An 18,120-nucleotide genomic window follows, 5' to 3' on the forward strand; every position below is an offset into this window, starting at 1 on the left:
CTCCTTGACCTCTGGCTCTCAATCTCCTCAGCTGTAAAATGAGGATCTTATATGAGGTGATCCTCGAGGTCTGATCTAGCACTAACATTCTCCTCTTCTCTTCTCTGGAAGAAGTTAACCTCATAAGGGAGAAGTGCCTGAGACCCCAGCTCTGCTTCACATGCAGAAAAGTTGACTTCAGCCTTTGTCCTTCCTGGCAGGTTGGCAACATTTAGGTAGCCAATTGACTTGCTTCTGACTCCCATGGCTTGGCCTCTCTGTAAGAATTACCCTCTGTTATTGCATCATCAGGAAGCCTGAGGCCCGAGTCTCCATCACTTACACATCTAATTAGAGTTCAGTTGAACACTGTGGGTGGCCTTGGAGCCTCCGTGTTAATACATGGTTGGTACTTGGCTATTGTTATATGTAAAAGGAATAATTAACACTCACTGGATATCCTGGCTAGGCACTGTACTAAGTAAGTGCTTTATATGCATTGTTGCAGTGAATGCTCCCAAAATTTCTATGGGGAGGATGCTATAATTACCTCCACTTTGTAATGAGCAGGGAAATGTGTTCTAAGTCATACAGCTGGCCGTGGTAGAGGCAGGATTGGAACCCGGTCTAGCTGACTCCTGCTTTTAGCCATCGTGCTCGTCACCTAACCCTCTTAATTCTTGAACTGTGGCTGCCAAAGAGGCACAGAGACAGGCCTCGTTGTGATAGCTTTTTGGCCTTGATACACCCTTGGCTCACCCTTTGGAGCTCGGAACCCATATTGTGACAAGCCCAGATGAGTGTACCTGGCTAAGGAGATCAGCTCACTGAGCCCTGAGGAGTGCCACCTTCCCTGGCATTTGCATAGCCTCCTTTAGGGCTATCCCTGGCCTGCAAAATCAATACATACCAAAGCATCTGATTAAGTCTAGACAGCAGCATTCACTCAACCACCAGCCAGAGGAGGTAGCACAGCTAAAGCACACCACAGTCCCCCCATCCCCACCCCTTGCAACTCCGAGGCCAATGTGGTGGTCAGATCAGATACATACCTGTTCACAAATACAGCCTGCTGGCCCGAAGTGCTGGCAAATCTGAGTGTGATTAAAGGGGGAAAGTAGAGAAAATGCAGATGAGGTAGATTGGAAGCAGTCATCTGCCAAGTGCCTAAACAGAACAAATAGAGGAACACTGCTTGCTTCTGCCTCTTTGATGGTAAAGTGAGTATTGGGGGTGACTTCTGGTGCTGAGTTTAAGCATCGACAGACTCCACTCGGGTTGTTCGTAGGCTGGGGTTACAAGTTTGATAGAGAGGCTTTGGATGCCACTTCTCAGTGGTAGGCCTCTTGCTGCAATTTGGAGTCACCCAGGGAGTTGAAAAATACTCACATATAGGTAACACCCCCAGGCATTTTGATTTACTTGACGTGGGATGCAGTTTAGGTACAGAGAACCTTCTAAAGTCCCTAGGTTATTCTAAAGCTGAGCAGTATTTGAGAAGCACTGCTCTGGAGCCTACCAGCCATGATTTGAATCAGGCCTTTATAAGCTTTGTAACTTATATAACAACTTTTTGGAGTCTCATCTAAATATAGCAAATAATACCTACCTGATGGGGTGCTTGGGTGACTCAGTTGGGTAAGCATCTGCCTTGGGCTCAGGCCATGATCTCAGGTTCCTGGGATTGAGCCCTACTTCGGGCTCCCTGCTCAGCTAGGGAGCAGCTAGAAGCAGCTGCTTCTCCCTCTCCTCTCTCTCCCTCTGTCCTCCCCACTTGTGCTCTCTCTCTCAAGTAAATAAATAAAATCTTTAAAAAATTTAATACCTTTTGGGGAAGATAGATATTATTAATCTATCACCAGTGAGTGCATTTAATCACCATGGTACTAAATTTAAAAAGTCACCAGCCTGTGTTCATCAGCACAAAATAAAATTTTTGAGAATTCTGCACTACTTTTTTTAAAGGAGCACCTTTGCAGAGCTCCAAGTACTTTGATAAGTTTCTCAATGATGCTAAGCAAACTATGAAATGTAAGGTATGATGGGCTCTGTTGTACCACAAAAACATAATTATAAGGTGGCTAAAAATAAAGGACAACTTCCTCAATTTCCTAAGGAGGAGCTAAAAACATAAATTAAAGCTTTGGGGCCAGTTTGAATAGTTAAACCATTATGGATATCGCCAAAAGAATCAATGATTTATTGATACTTACTTTGTTAATATAACTTAACCTACGTTTAAGGAGTAACACAATTCAGAAATGTGTGTTGCATCTTATGAAACACTTTTTTTTTAATTATTTACAATTCATCTTTGACATAGTGTCTTATCACTAAAATTGATATGCATCACTAAAATAATGTGTTTGCTGTCATCTCACTACTGTCGAAGTAGAGATACAGCACTTTTCAGATCCTTATCTTCAAGCCTAAGAAATTTTATTTATCTGAAGCCACAGATATTAGTTCCTATAACATTAAAATAGTTACACAAGTGTCTGCCACAATGTTGCCTCTTATTGTCAATTGTTTTTTTTTTTTTTTTTTTTTTTTTTTTTTTATTATTTATTTATGATAGGCACACAGAGAGAGAGAGAGGCAGAGACACAGGCAGAGGGAGAAGCAGGCTCCATGCACCGGGAGCCCGACGTGGGATTCGATCCTGGGTCTCCAGGATCGCGCCCTGGGCCAAAGGCAGGCGCTAAACCGCTGCGCCACCCAGGGATCCCTTGTCAATTGTTTTTAATTAAAATTTTATTTCATAGTAATGGCAGATCCATATGCAGTTGTTAAGAAGCCCACCCCTTGGGATGCCCAGATGGCTCAGTGGCTGAGCATCTGCCTTCTGCTCAAGTCATGATCCAGAGTCCTGGGATCAAGTCCCACATCAGGCTCCCCAGAGGGAGCCTGCTTCTCCCTCTGCCTATGTCTCTGTGTCTCTCATGAATAAATAAAATCTTAAAAAAAAAAAAAAAAAAAGGAAGAAGCCTACCCCCTTTTCAATGGATATACTTTTATTTTTTACTCTTATATATTGCTTTGAAAAAACCCACTCAGTAATACTCAAATCTGCATGATAGGCAAGGGACATTTTATATAATATTTAAAATATTTTTATCAGTTTCTTACATTAGTACCAGTTATTCTTACTTATGTACTAGATTGCTTTTTTTGTAAACTGGAAGATTTAAACTAAAGACTCCTTTTAAAACTTTAATCTATATTTATTCTTTCCATTGTTTCATTTCTTCCTCGATTTCTGTTTTTCCTTGGGATTCTTTTCCTACTGCCTGAAGAACTCTGTTGGATTTTTTGTATCATTGTTGTTGTAGAACTTTTGGCAAAGAATTCTCTCATATTGTTTGTTTATTGTAATTGCTTTCATTTCACCATCACTTTTGTAGGATATTCTTGCTAGGTACCAAATTCCAGGTTGTCAAGTACTTTCTTTCAGTTTTGGTTTCCATCATTACTGTTGAGAAGTTGTGTGTTTGCCTTAATGTTGCTATTTCAAAGTGATTGTCCTCTCTCCCTCCCTCTTACATTTCTTACTGTTTGAGGAGGAGAATGTTTTTCTTTCTCTTAGTTTTTCAGAATTTTTATTAAGATGTTCCTACATGTAGGTTTTCTTTATATTTTTTCCTGCTTGGTATTTTATGGCACCTATTGACTTTGTGGGTTGATGTCTTTCATCAGTTTGGGACCATTACCAGCTATTAACTCTTCAAACAGTGCTTCTTATCTGTTCTCTCTCTGCACTCTTTTGAGATTTGAAATATGTATTAGAACGTTTTATTGTGTCCCTGTGTTTTTTACATGCTTTTTCTGAAACCCCCATCTTCTTTGCTCCCTGTGTGTTAGCCTGAGCATTTTCTACTGACCTAACTTTCAGCTCTTTTAAATTCATCTTTTTTTTTTTTAAGATTTATTTATTTATTTATTCATAGAGACGCAGAGAGAGAGAGAGGCAGAGACACAGGCAGAGGGAGAAGCAGGCACCATGCAGAGAGCCTGACGTAGGACTCAATCCAGGGTCTCCAGGATCATGCCTGGGGCTGCAGGCGGTGCTAAACTGCTGCGCCACCGGGGCTGCCCCCATCTATTGAGTTCTTAATTTCAGTTATTGTACTTTTTAATTACAGGGTTTTTACTGAATTGGTTTATTTATTTTAATAGATTCTAGCTCTGTATGTCTTGTCATTTGTATTCATGATTATTGTATAATCACAACTATTTTTAAGTTCATATCTGGTAACTCAATAATATGCTAAAGGTATGTTTTCTGTGGCCTGCTTCTATTGTCTGTTTTTCTCTTGGTCCTGTTTATTGGTTTATTTAATAAGCATTATTTGAATGGTGAACAGTATATGTAAAAATTACAGATCTGGATGACCATGTTTTTCTCTTGTGAAGGTTTTCTCTCCTCTGGAGTGCAGCCTGAGTGAATGCAGATCACTGTACTCCACAGGGCAGAAATGACTCTAAGCCTAGTTGCAATTTGTATTAGCCTCAGACTAAACCTCTAATTCATCCTAACTGCTAGACTGTAGCTCTGAGGGACTTTCTGTTGGCCCTCTTCCTTGGCGGGATCTGAAATCTGATTTTTGTCTCTTTAGCCTAAGGAGACCACCAAAACCTCTTCTATAGTTTTCAAGGAATTTCTGCTCAATTTCTTGTTCTGTGTAGCTTAGGGACTTGGCAAGTATCTCGGAAGGAATACTGCATTGTCTGCCTCACTTCTCTGTGCTTCCCTTCTCTCTGAAAGTTTTTCCATAAGTCCTAGATGCCTTTGCAGCCCCAAATACCAATTTCTGTTTCTCTAACACCATAAGATTGTCAAAAGCTGTGCAGACTTTTTTGCCCTTGCATATGTGCCCCTGCACATGTGCCCAGCTGGGATTATCACTTTTTGCTCAGTGGGGACAGTGGTTCACTGATTACTAGCTCCTCTCTCAGCATTCTCTACCCTGAGCTCTCAGCTCTGCAAGCCCTGACTGCCCCATTAGCAATCTCCAGTATTTTCAAGAGGTCTTCCCTTTCTTTGTTTAATTTTATACAGTTTTCACATTGTTCTTGGTGAGAACATTGGCATGCCATAAACTACATCTTATCAGAGCAGAAATATCTGTATTTTCTCTTCATATGATCCTTCTGGGACCTACTAAACCCTAGTGAGTTATTACTTGCATTTTTGAGCTCTTAACTATAGTACTGGTTTCTAAATCTATGTGTGGGATTTGTTTGTTTGCCTAATTCAGCCAGATGAATTCTATCAATACCCCAAAGTGTAATTTGTTATTGAAATTAATTGAGAGGGACGCCTGGGTGGCTCAGTGGTTCAGTGCCTGCCTTTGGCTCAGGGCGTGATCCTGGGGTCTTGGGATTGAGTCCCACATCAGGTTCCCTGCATGGAGCCTGCCTCTCCCTCTGCCTGTGTCTCTGCCTCTCTCTCTTTCTCTGTCTCTCATGAATAAGTAAATTAAAAAAAAAATTAATTGAGATCCTACTCCATACTGAGCTTCAGTGTAAGGACTTGAACATAAGAGAGCTTCCTCTTTTCTGAGCTAATATGGGGAAGGAAGCTAAATTTATTTGGGGGGTACACATGGTAACTTGCGCATGCAGACCATAAGCAGAACTGTGAAGTAGACAGACTGTCTCTGTGGTGCCTACAGCCCGTTTCTGTACTTCTTTTCGGTGCCTCGTCACTAGGCGCAAATGGCTACTGCAGCTCAGCCTGGTGAGTATGACCAGAGACCCAGGCTTCAGATCTGAACGCCTTCCCAGAGTTTTTTTCTGATGAGACTTAGCAGTTTTTTGTTTATACCTTGGGGACTCTCTCTCCCTGAGATTGATCCCACAAAGCAGTGGCTTTATGTTCTGCTGAAGTCACCTCACATATTAGCCACATATTTGCCAGTGACATAAAGATTGACAACAGAGAAAGCACCTTCCCTTGGTTCTCTGGTCCTTCAATGGTACTGTATGGTGTAATTGGGCTGGACGTTAGGAGACCTGAAGTCTGTGGTTTTTTTCATCTATCAAATGGGTCTCCCATACCTGCTCCTCTTTTCTCACTTTGCTTTGAAAATAAATGAAACATTTGAATCTAGACCACAAACCTTACTGACTCTTGCTGGGTTCATAGATCTGAAAGTGTGAAAAAGCATTTCTGAACCCCCAAGAGACATATGGTTTATCCAAGGTGTTATTTTAACAGCAGAGTTTGTCATGGCTTAGGATGGGGTGCTATCAAAAGTCAACAGAACTGGAAGATTATAAATATTGCTTTGTGAGAAAAAGAAAATTACCAGTTTAAGAAGCCCCGCACAGCATGAAAGCATGTTTGGTGATATTTCAGGCTATTTACCTGTTAGTAACTTACTGGTCACTGGCAGTTGTGTGGATTGATTTTTAATAATATGCCCTTTGGGATCATGGTCACCCCCATTTCCAAGACACAATGGAGTAACATGACCTGCTTTTATGATAAGGTAGTGAGGGTGAAGACAGAGGGAACAGCACCCTAACAGCTTATTACCACTGTGACCTGGGACTTGAGTTTGAGTTTTCCCTCTAGTTGTTTTCAGTTTGACTTACTTGTGAATAAAAGAGAATGCTGACTCTTAATATCATTTCTCATACCCTCACTCATAAACTCAGATTTATTGAGTACCTTTATCATGAGATTGTCCCTCAAAGCAGTATTCTCTAAACAGCCTGTTTTACTTAACCACATCATCCTACTTAGGCACACTGAGCCTCAGTTTGCTGTTTACTAACATAGGGGTAGGATTAACCCATGCCCTGGCTGGCTCACACGGTGTTCCTGAGACCTAACTGACCCAAGAAGATGAAAAGTACTTTGTAAAATGTGAAGTCTTTTAAAAAATTGATAGACCATTTTGGAGCACCTAGCAAATGAGGTGATAAATGAAAGCATTGTTGGTTTCATAATTTAAACTATCAGAATTAATAGAAATACTTTCTGGACCATCCATAGTTTTATACCCTGTGTTCTTTGGAGCCTACCACTAGCTTGACAAATAGCTTCCCTTTTTTTTTTTTTTTTTTTTTTTAAGATTTTATTAATTTGAGAGAGTGAGTCAGAGTGAGAGAGAGAGAGAGAGAGAACACATGAGCTGAGGGAAGGGCAGAAGGAGAGGAAGAAGCAGGCTCTTTGCTGAGCAGGAAGCCCTACGCAGGACTCAATCCTGGGACTCCTGGATCATGACCTGAGCCAGAGGTAGACACTTAACCGGCTGAGCCACCAAGATGCCCCAACAATAGCTTCTTAATGACAATGATGCCAATGGGGAATTGTCTTTGAAGCAGGGTTTCATTTTATCTTGGAAGCTTGACATTGATGTAATGTCAACCTCCCATTCAGGAAGCTTTTCCAACTTGGTTCCTTAAATTGCACCAATGCAGATTATTTGCTCTCTGAGGGTACACGGAAACTTTGGCATCTTTCAAGCTCTCTGTCATATTTATTCTTCTGCATATCTCTCTTTCTCTGACCTCTCCACCTTTATTATCACTGTCATCATCATCTCTAACACTTCAGTAGCACTTACAGTGTATCCAGCAACCACGTGAGTGTTTTATGTATGTCACATTTATTTAATTCTTTCAACAGCATCCTTTTAAAGACAAGGAATCTGAGGCTCAGGGCAGTTGAAGAACTTGTCCATGTTCCCATAACTAGTAAATTATAAAGCAGGGGTTTAAACCAAAGTAATCTGGACCCAGAGTTCATTTCTTAATAATTCTGCTTAACTGCCTGTCTGGCATTGCTTCATGTGCCTAGTTTCAAGAATCTCCAAAGAGAGTAAAAGTTTCTGAAAAGCTGGCTGCTCCCTTGAAGGCTTGAAGAATAGCAAGACTCCATTCCGGAGCATTTTCTCCATGTCTAAGCCAGTTCAGGCGGCTATAACAAAATACTGCAAACAGGATGGGGGGCGGGATGGACTTAAACAACAGAAATTTATTTCTTAGAGTTCTGGAGGCTGGAAGCATGAGATCAGGGGCCCGTATGGTTAGTGTCTGGCATGGCAGTCCTTTCTTATTAGGATGCTAATCCCATCACAGGGGCTATACTTTCATGTCCTAATTACCTTTCAAAGGCCTCACCCTTATTAACATCTTAGTGGGGAGTGGGGTTTCAACATATGAATTTGGGAAGACCACACACATGCAGCCCACAACACTCAGCACCAATGACTTCACTTCTGTGACAGTCTGTGCTTCCAATTTCCATTCCTCTCAAAGATTCCTCCCCTTCTTTAGAGTACCCAGAATGGACAGGAACTTTGGGAGGAAATGCAGGACCACCAGCAGGGCCTCAGGTGGGGACATGTGGGGACTCAGCACCATGTGGGGTCCGGGGGATGCTGAAACCCCCCCTCCCAAGGAGGAGGGAAGGGCTGGGCAGCCAAGGTCTGGGTCTTTTGCACCACTGCAGGCAGCAAGGTCTGGAGAATTTGCACCACTGCAGTCTCATCTGCTCCAACCAGACGGAGCCATAGAACAGCAGGAAGTCAGGGCAGCCTCAGAACTAGAACCAGCCAGGGAAGCCCATCCCATTTCAAGGTCCCTGCTGTGCCCTTAAGGGGCTGGCAAGAGAATGCAGGACACTCAGGCCCTACCTCAATAGGAGGAGCTAATAACTTGGAGATCACACAGACCTCAGGGTTCACTCCTGCTCCCCCCACCCTAGCCCTGATTTTTGAGGAGGAAGGGGATTAGATGCAGGACAGAGCGGGTAAAACCCGGGGGTCTCATCTTTGTGGATCCATATGCAGTAATGGGGAGTCTGTCCTTGGTCCATGCCCTAAAGATGTGTGTGTGTGTGTGTGTGTGTGTGTGTGTGTGTGTGTGTATTTTCCCCCAGACAGGGATGACTTGGGACCTGCAGGGAGGAGGAAGGAGGTTGCTGAATGGATCCGGTTGTAGAGAACTAGGGATGGTATAAACAAAGGAAGAAGATAGTGCCAGATACATGCATGAACCTTTCTTTTGACTCCCTGCAGGCTTTATTTACTTAACAATTTCTGCTCATCTTTTCTAGCAGCAGTGTCCTTGTTAAACGGATGTTCAGGCCCATGGAAGAGGAATTTGGTCCAGCACCGTCTAAGCAGATGAAAGAAGAAGGAATGAAGCGAGGTATCTCCTTTCTGGCATTGCAGGGTTACCCACCCTCCCATCATGAATGGTGGGGGCGCTTCACACAGAAGGCCTTTCAACCCTGTCCTTTTCAAGCACCTTAAGCAAACACTTATTCTTTCTGGGCACTGGTTCTTTCCTTTACCTTGGGAGACATGGAATGAGGGTGCTGATTCAGCCAGCCATGAAGTCCAAGGTCAGAGAGAAACTCTTGCTGCTCATGTGACAGTAGCATCTCACAAGCAGCAGTGGTTGAAAATCATTCAATAGATGCACACAATTAATATCAGACAAGTAAGGGAGCCTGTTTTCTGACATCACAGCTTCTTCACTTTCTCTGTGTTGAGGTGTTATTCCACTTCATCAGGAGAGTAAGAAACAAAGTGAGAGTGGTTCAGTGTTTGGCTCTGCACGCTGATGCTGTGTGTGACTCAGTGTCCTTTCTTGGAGTAAGAGGAAAGCGTGGAGATGGCTGCTTTCCCTCATAGCCTGCTGTAGCTAACACCAAGAGCTACCAGAGATCTTAGACATACCACACTGGACTTTCAATCAGTCAGATTACCATGTTAAATACATTTGCCAAACACACAACCTTTGTGTTTTTTGTTACGGAGAGATTTTATTTCTTTTCTATTTGTTGTAATGGGATTTGCATGATGGCCAAGAGCATCCCCTCTGTAGCCCTCTTCAGCCCTTCAGAGTTACATGACCTTGGGAAGGCCCTTTGCTCTTTTGAGTCCTCATTGGAAAACTGGGATGACACGAATACCTCCCTATAGAGTTGCTGCGAGGCTTGATGAACTTTAATATGTGTAAAACACTTAACTCAGGGGCCTAGCACATAGTAAGCACTCTTCACTTATTGTAGCTGTGAGGGTTATTATTAGGTCTGGATCTAGTTATGTCTGTTCAGTGTGAATAAGTAATTAGTGTTTCAAAATGGAAACAGCATAAATACTTGGGTGGTGTTAATTACATTAGCAACATTTAAATCTTTAAAAGATTGACTTCACAGGCTCCCCATCAAATATTCAAGTTATTCAACTGCAGTTTGAGCTCTATTCCTGCATGCTTTTTATATCACATACTTTAAAATGAAGGCAGAATTATATGGAAATCAAGAATCACACAGGCAAAAGTAATTGTAGCTTGCATCCATATTTAGTACATGCTGGCTAGTCCAAAGGTTGTGTTTTTCACATTATTTTGAGATTGTGAAGTCAGTACAGAAATTGCCACTGGGAATTTTATTGGGCTACAACAAAAAGCAAGTCTACAGCCTATGAAACATCTAAATCACAGAAACACACGAGGGCGCTGCAAGCTACCAGCGACAGAGCAAGTAGTGTCCTAGGAGTGGCTTTCCTTTGGAAAAGGACAGTGGAGTTACTGAGCCCCTTGCCTGGAGCTCCCAGTTGGAACTGGTCTTTGACAAAAAAGAGGAATCAGGGTCAGTGGTGGTTCCTATTGTTTGTTTATTAGAAGTTCTCCAGGAAAGAAAATGATCATAATTATCACCAAAACCATGTTGTTCTGCCTTTGTAGCCACTTCTCTGGGTGGCTCCGGTGGGAGTCACTTGGAGCTGGCCCCTGTGGCTGCCTGCCTCTCCTGTAGTGTCTGGGAAGCATGTTGGTTATTATGGCCATCGTAGTGGAGTGATTATTGTGTGAGCCCCGCCACAGATACACAGATCCTGAGGCTACCACCCTGGGCAAGCCGGGGGTGGGGGTGGGGGGGCTGCTGTAGGCCCAGCATGCTCATGTGTGGCACTGCCCTGCCTGGCCTTCCTCTCACAGCCCATCCATCCATATGCCACCGTACCACTGTTAACCCCTTACAGTGACACCTGTAGCAAGAGTATCAGCCAGACTATTTCAAAGGCAATGATTTTAAAAGAAGAAATTTGTAAATCCAATGGAAGCAGTACTCAATTTAATAGAACATGTTTGGGGTTTTCTTGGGGGTCAGCATCCTGGAAATGACATTTTTCTATTGGGACCTGTGGGGAGAACTGATAGAATGGTCCCTGGAACAGCCACCACTTTTTTCGGTTTAATTTTCCTCATCTAGTTTAACGGAGGTCCTCTGGTGTAAGTGTTTCTCATGGTGCCATTAACCTTGAGTCCTCTGATCATGCCAATAGGTCACTAGATGGTTTTAGCTGAAGTGGAGACACAAATATTCCTTCCAAAGGACTACGTTTTGAAATCTTTGGAGACCCATTCAATCTGTTTATTTAATTGGTAGTTTATTTTTATACTTGGTAAAGAGAAGAAACTTTGCAATACTTCGGGTTTTTTTTTTTCCTTTGGTGTCATACACAAACGGAACATCTGCTGCCTGCAGAAAGAAAATGTAGGCAGAACCCATGTCGACTTTGCCTTTAAAAAGCAGGCAGCTTTAACGAACTCCTTGGAGACCGGGGAGGAGTAGGGGAAGGGGTGAGAATTTGGGGTAGAGCTGCTTTCACTTCCTGGCGCCAAGTTCATTCTTTCAGCCTGGTGGGGACTGTTGCTCCCTGGGTACCTGACTCTGGTCCGAAGATCAGCAGGGTTTCTTTTGTTTTCTTCTCTTTTCTTTTCTTTTTTATTATTTATTTTTTTAAACCATATATTTTTAAGATTTTTTATTTATTCATAGAGACACACACACACACACACACACAGAGAGAGAGAGGCAGAGGGAGAAGCAGGCACCATGCAGAGAGCCTGACGTGGGTCTCGATCCAGGGTCTCCAGGATTATGCCCTAGGCTGCAGGCGGTGCTAAACCGCTGCACCACTGGGGCTGCCCTCTTTTCTTTTTTTTTTTTAATTCAATTTGCCAACATATACTATAACACCCAGTGCTCAGGAGGGTTTCTTGACTGTGCATTCTTCCTGTCACAGCCAGGAGGACAGGGCCGCAGCCTTGGCCCTTTTCTGTCCCTCTGAAGTTAGAACCAGAAGCCACAGCATTGGAGGACGGAGAGAGAGAGCACCGGTGCAGCGGGCTGTAGGGTTGCATCTGAATGGCGGGCCCAGTTCTTTCTTGGGAGCTGGGCCTCCATGCCCTCTCTGTAAGAAAGGGTCTGCCCTGACAGAGCGTCTTCTCCTCCCTGTGTGGGGGTGTGTGGGGTCCCTGCCATCTCTCCTAGTCTGTGCATTATCAGATCGAGACTGCTATGTTACAGGGAATGAGCACGAAGCCGCATTCGCCTTCACCGAGGGCCAACAACCACGAAAGGTGCTTCATGCTGACTTCCGCTGATTGAGGAACGGTGCATGCTGTGTGCTGGGCACCTGCTACTCATTTAACCCCCATGGCCACCCTACCCTGTGGGGTAGATGATATTATTATCACCGTGGTCCAGCGTGGACCAGCCCTTGGAGAGGTGAAGTGAGCAGGGCCCCGCAGTAGGCTACACTGGGGTCAAAGCCAGGCCTGTTGTGCCTCAGGTCTCGAGCCTCTCCCTCATGTCTCTGACACGCACCGGCTCCCTCCAGGCCGTGCCCCTGTTGGTCTGTCTGCCAGGAGGTACGTGCACCCCCTGTCCTCTCTCCCCATCTCCCACCTCCATGAAAATCTCAGGCCCCTGTAAGCACCGTCTCGTGGCTTTTTCCTTCTGAGCTCACCCAGCCCCGTCTGGCTGTCTGCTTATTTGAGGACTACCTGCCTCTCAAGTGGCTACAAGTTCCTTGACAGCAGAAGGCATCTTAATTCACTGCTGCCACCTCAGCTTCTGGTACACAGCCTGATGTTTGGCAATATTTGTTGAATGATCAAATGAATAAATAGAAGATGACACAGGTTGCATAAAGAGATGTCCTAAGGCAATCACGGACCTACCTTGAGAAATTCCAATGTGAACAGTGTGGGAAAGCATCACAGTCCATTGAGTGTAACTCACTTGTCAGTTTATGCCTCGAGAGGCCCCTGGGTCCCTGGCTGCCCATCATCTATGGAGGTGCAGCAGTCAGCCTTGGAGGGGTCACCTGTGTCAGGAGCCTGCGACCTCACAGATGCTGGCAGCCTCTGACACTTGTGACAGGAAGCAGTCTGGCAGCGGTGGTGGCTGTGTGGGCTCCTCAGTCACGCCTCCCCTCTGCTTCTCTTTCAGTGCTTTTGTATGTGCGGAAGGAGACGGACGATGTGTTCGATGCTTTGATGTTGAAATCACCCACAGTGAAGGGCCTGATGGAAGCGGTAAGCAGCGGACCCTCTCAGCTACCAGGAAACCTGCTTGTGTTCTCCTGAGCTGGAGTTGGTTCATTAAAATGCAGCCTTAGGGATGGCTCTGGAATGAGCTCTGTAAGGAAAAAAAAATAGATTTATGGAAATACTGCTCTCGCACCATTGTGGCTTATTAGCATTTAAGCAGAAGAAAACTGAAGAACTGCCAATTCCCTGTCAATTTAAGGCTAATCAGAGCAAGGCGCCATAGAGGAAGGTTAATCTGTGAGTTTCCATTTGTCTCTTTGCATGAAACCAGATTAGATACTTCCACATATGCACAGAACAAAAACAATTAGGAAGTATCTTGCTAGCTATAATAGTCTAACCCCCCCCCAAATTATGTCCTCTTTTGGTTAAAACACAGACACACACACATACATATTGCTGAGATACGGTGGTCCCTCCCTCCCTTCTCATGCCAGTTTAGCCTAGTATTGTAGAACCTGGGATCAGGAGAAGTAATTTTATATTTTGTCCATATGTTATCCATCTGAATATGACTTTAATATGACTCTGAATATTTCTCACTCCCACCTTTTATTTTCCCTGTACAACTATGCTGTAGAAGATCAGGGCTTTTTATGGTGATGGAGACAACAGGACTGCCAAGGGACAGTCTAAAATCATCTGTGATCTGCAAAACTGTAATATTGGCACATCTTGGGTTGGGGCAGAATGTTAAAATGTATAGGATAGGACCCATAAGTGGAATCATATAATTGTGGTCTTTTGTGGTTGGTTTCTCTCACTTAGCATAGTTTCAAATATGGTGTTGTATAATCAATACTTCATTCTTTTTTATCGCTGAGTACTATTCCATCACAAGGATATACCACATTTTGTTTTTCCAAATTTGTTGGGTGATAGACACTTGAAGTTTTTCCACCCTCTGGTTGTTGTCAGTAATGCTGCTGTGAACATTTACAAGTTTTTCTTTGAACTCTTGTTTTCAGCCACTGAGTAACCACTGCCTACACTACTGCCTCCACAGCAGAGTCGAGCTTCTGATCTTGTTTAGGGGAATTCCTTACACTGTCCTTGCTTTGCTTGGCTGTGGGTGTGGGGGAGAGTAATGCGTGATATCCTTTGACCTTGGAGGCTGTGAAGAGATCACTTTGGGCGGATGCCTTGGGGGCAATTCTGACTTCCTCTCTCTTTTGTTAAACCCAGAAAGAAAGGTTTTACTGAAGCACCAACACAGTGATCTCCTTGCTTCTTGAGTGGTTCATATATATATACTTGAGTGGTTCATATATCTGGCAAGTAAGGCCAGATTCCAGATTCTCAGGTGACATAGTCTGCTGGTGAGTTCCAAAGGAATGACACCAGCAGGCCCTGCAATTTAGGGGTGGCCACCGAGGACAATGGATTCTATTTAAGGGAAGACTCGAGTGCATCATGAATTAAGAAAGCAGGATGCTGGGCAGCCCCGGTGGCTCAGCGGTTTAGTGCCGCCTACAGCCCAGGGCATGATCCTGGAGACCTGGGATCCAGTCCCGCATCATGCTCCCTGCATGGAGCCTGCTTCTCCTCCCTCTGCCTGTGTTTCTGCCTCTCTCTCTCTCTCTCTCTCTCTCTCTCTCTCTCTCTCCTCTCTGTGTATTCTCATGAATAAATGAATAAAATCTTAAAAAAAAAAAAAAAAAGAAGGCAGGATGCTGTAGTTGTATACTAGGTTTCTTTGGGGCTGGGGTGGGATAAGAAATGGCTTTCTCCATGGCATATGTTCTCTGAGGCCCAGCACCTCTCTCATGTTTGGCATTTTGCCATCCTGACACTTACCAACAGGCACATAGGGAGACAGTGTAGCCTTTTGAGCCAGCACTTGGACTTCGCACTCAGAAACCCATGTGTAGATCCTGACTAGCTCTTACTAGCTGAGCAAGCTTCTTAACATCTTCTTCATCCTTCAGATGGAAATCATAATAATACCTACCTCATAGGATTGCTGTAGGGATGAAGTAAGATGGCACAGATAGAACTCTCTGTCTGGGTTCCTAAGGACCCCACAAAGGTTAGCTTTTATTACCAAACCATTATTTTGAGTAGGAATCAGAGCTAGCAAAGATACAGTGTGAAGACTTCCTCCTTTTCCTCAGATTTTAGATTTCTCAAATAATCAGCTGCTTTATAGACATGGTGTAAAGGATAGAAAGCTGTTTTGGCTTTTGATTCCATTGTATAATTTTCCACTAACTTGGCATTTTAGTGGAAGCATGTTTTATTTCATAGCACTGATCACCACTTGACATATTTAACATTTGCTAGATGTTTAAATTATTTTTCTCTTCCCCAATAGAGTATAGAGCTCATGAGCACAGGGACTTTGTGTCTTCTATGTATCCCCAGATCTTTGAGCATAAATATTTGACTGAACTGAGCACCTACAATATACATGCCACCATGCTGAATGCTATGGGTGGCATGATTTCACATGCATTGCTTCATTAGATCCTTACAATACCCCTGTGAACTTTTCAGTACAAGTATCATCATCACCATTTTACAGAGGTGGAGAGTGAGGCCCAGGAAGGGGGTCTCCTAAGGTAGGTAAAGTGGTGGAGCCAACTTAAGCCATTGAACAGTTTAAGTCCAATTAGAGAGATGTCCATTTATGAAAAGTTATTTCAAAAGAATAAACTTCTGGAGGGTATTATGCTGAGTGAAGTAAGTCAGTCGGAGAAGGACAAACATTATATGTTCTCATTCATTTGGGGAATATAAATAATAGTGAAAGGGAATATAAGGGAAGGGAGAAGAAATGTGTGGGAAATATCAGAAAGGGAGACAGAACGTAAAGACTGCTAACTCTGGGATACGAACTAGGGGTGGTAGAAGGGGAGGAGGGCGGGGAGTGGGAGTGAATGGGTGACGGGCACTGGGGGTTATTCTGTATGTTAGTAAATTGAACACCAATAAAAAAAAATTAAAAAAAAAAAAAAGAATAAACTTTCCAGGTCACAGTTCACAACAACTGAAGAAAGAAGATAAGGCAATAAGAAACCATCAGGCAAGAATCCGTATGTGTAGAGGATGATACCACACATCGGGGTTCACATCCTAGCTCTAACATGTTTACCCACATGCTGTGACTTTGGGCAAGTTATTCAACCTCTCTGTACTCCTGTTTCATCATTTCTGAAATAAGGATGCTATTATTAGGATAAGGAGAAAATGACATACAAGGTTGTTGTGAAGATTGAGTTTACATACGTGGCACTTAAAAGTAGCACGTATATAAGTAGCATATAGAAATCATCTATACATAGATGGTAGGTAGGTACATACATACATACACAGAAGATGACTGTAAGTACTACGGGGTAGGGAGACAGATTGAGATCCTCCATGCCGAAAGTGCTAGAGAAAGGGTCAGGGATGTTCTCTGTTGGTGCAACAAGCTGAAGCACACAAGGTAAAAGTTTGCTCATGGACCCAGTAGCACTCTCTTCTATTTACCTGAGTTGTTCATGCATGGAGTAAAGGTCCTTACTCCCTGACTGTCTTGACAGGTTAAATGCAGCCACTGAGGAAGTGTTTGCAAGAAAGAGTCCCCTGTTTCTTAAATGTATATCTTAGAGCCCATACTGAACAGTTCATAACTCCAAATAAAAGTCATTGTGTTCCAGAGCAGGCTGTTCTGTTGGATGTCTCTAGATGAGGCAGACTGAGGTCTCTGCTGGTGAAAACCAATAGGAGTCTCGAAGTTCCGCCTATCACATACCTGAGGTGCCTGGGCAAAGAGAATGCTCCACCAAAAAAAAGTCTAAAAATTACAGATCATCAGACAACCAATAACACATTGATGAGATGTGTCTAAGATCTAGGATCCTCCTGGCTGTAAAGGAAGTCTTTTGGATCTTTAAAAATATCAGTCTTGGGTTTTCAGAATTATAAAAGTGGATCATTGTTTCAGATAAATCGAAAAGCAGAAATTAAAAAGCAAGCAGTCCTAACTAATTATCCCATTTGTGAAACTATCACACCGCACCTCTTTTCCATGAATAGAAAGGAGGGTTTATGGGTGATATCATCCAGGACCAGGCAGAAGGATTCCTTCTGTAACCCACTGACAGATGGCCAGCTTCTTCTACATGATGTCCAGCACAGTCTCCCTTCTTTCCAGGGTTCTGAATTTGGCCAAACATACTTCCTCACCTGGGGTGGAGGCAGAGGACGCTGTGTCAGTGTGGCCTGTTACCATGCTGCCTCTGCCTTTGCCTTTGCCAGTTGCACAGAGGGCACAGTTTTGCCCTCAGTCTCAATATGCCCATTTTCCATAAGCATTCAAAGTCTGACACCAGACTGCAAAATTGTTACCTTTCCAATCTGTCTCTGCTGCTTACTAACAGGGCAACTTATGTAATGACCGTAAGCTCGAGTTGCCTCACCTGAGAAATAGGGCTCATAAAAAGACCTGTTCCACTGTCATGATGGGAGGATTGAGCCAGTTAAGAAGTGCAGAGTGTTTTGCGCCTGTATGATAGGACCTGAGTAAGCACCCACTGATGCTAGCTGCTGCTGCCACCGCTACTCCCAACAGACGCAGGTCCAGCCTGGAATTGTGCAGGTTTTATGCAAATTGCCCAGTTCTGGCTGACGGTTATTAATTGATTTATGAGCCGAAGTATTTTTCATGCTTTGGGACACTGGGAGTCAAACCCCTGAAACGACCAAGAATCAGAATCAGTTTTCTTTCAGGAGAGGGGAACCTACAGTTATGAGTCTGGTAATACTGGGTAGAAAAATGTCCCTGTTTTA

At 43.6% G+C, this 18,120-nt stretch overlaps 1 protein-coding gene across 5 annotated transcripts in view; it reads left to right on the forward strand.

Annotated features, from left to right (window-relative positions):
• GRHL2 (grainyhead like transcription factor 2) overlaps positions 1-18,120 on the forward strand; it is a 157,843-nt gene that overhangs the window by 128,298 nt on the left and 11,425 nt on the right. For 4 of the 5 annotated variants that reach the window (XM_072774067.1, XM_072774064.1, XM_072774066.1 and 1 more), the window contains 2 exons: positions 9,050-9,144; positions 13,244-13,329. In XM_072774067.1, coding sequence (XP_072630168.1) covers positions 9,050-9,144; positions 13,244-13,329 — 181 coding nt within the window. The remainder of the gene's footprint in view (positions 1-9,049; positions 9,145-13,243; positions 13,330-18,120) is intronic. The other variant, XM_072774065.1, reaches the window with a different exon arrangement.

This window comes from Canis lupus, chromosome 14 (genome assembly GCF_048164855.1).
Source record: "Canis lupus baileyi chromosome 14, mCanLup2.hap1, whole genome shotgun sequence".
In the NCBI taxonomy this organism is placed as follows: Eukaryota; Metazoa; Chordata; class Mammalia; order Carnivora; family Canidae; genus Canis; species Canis lupus.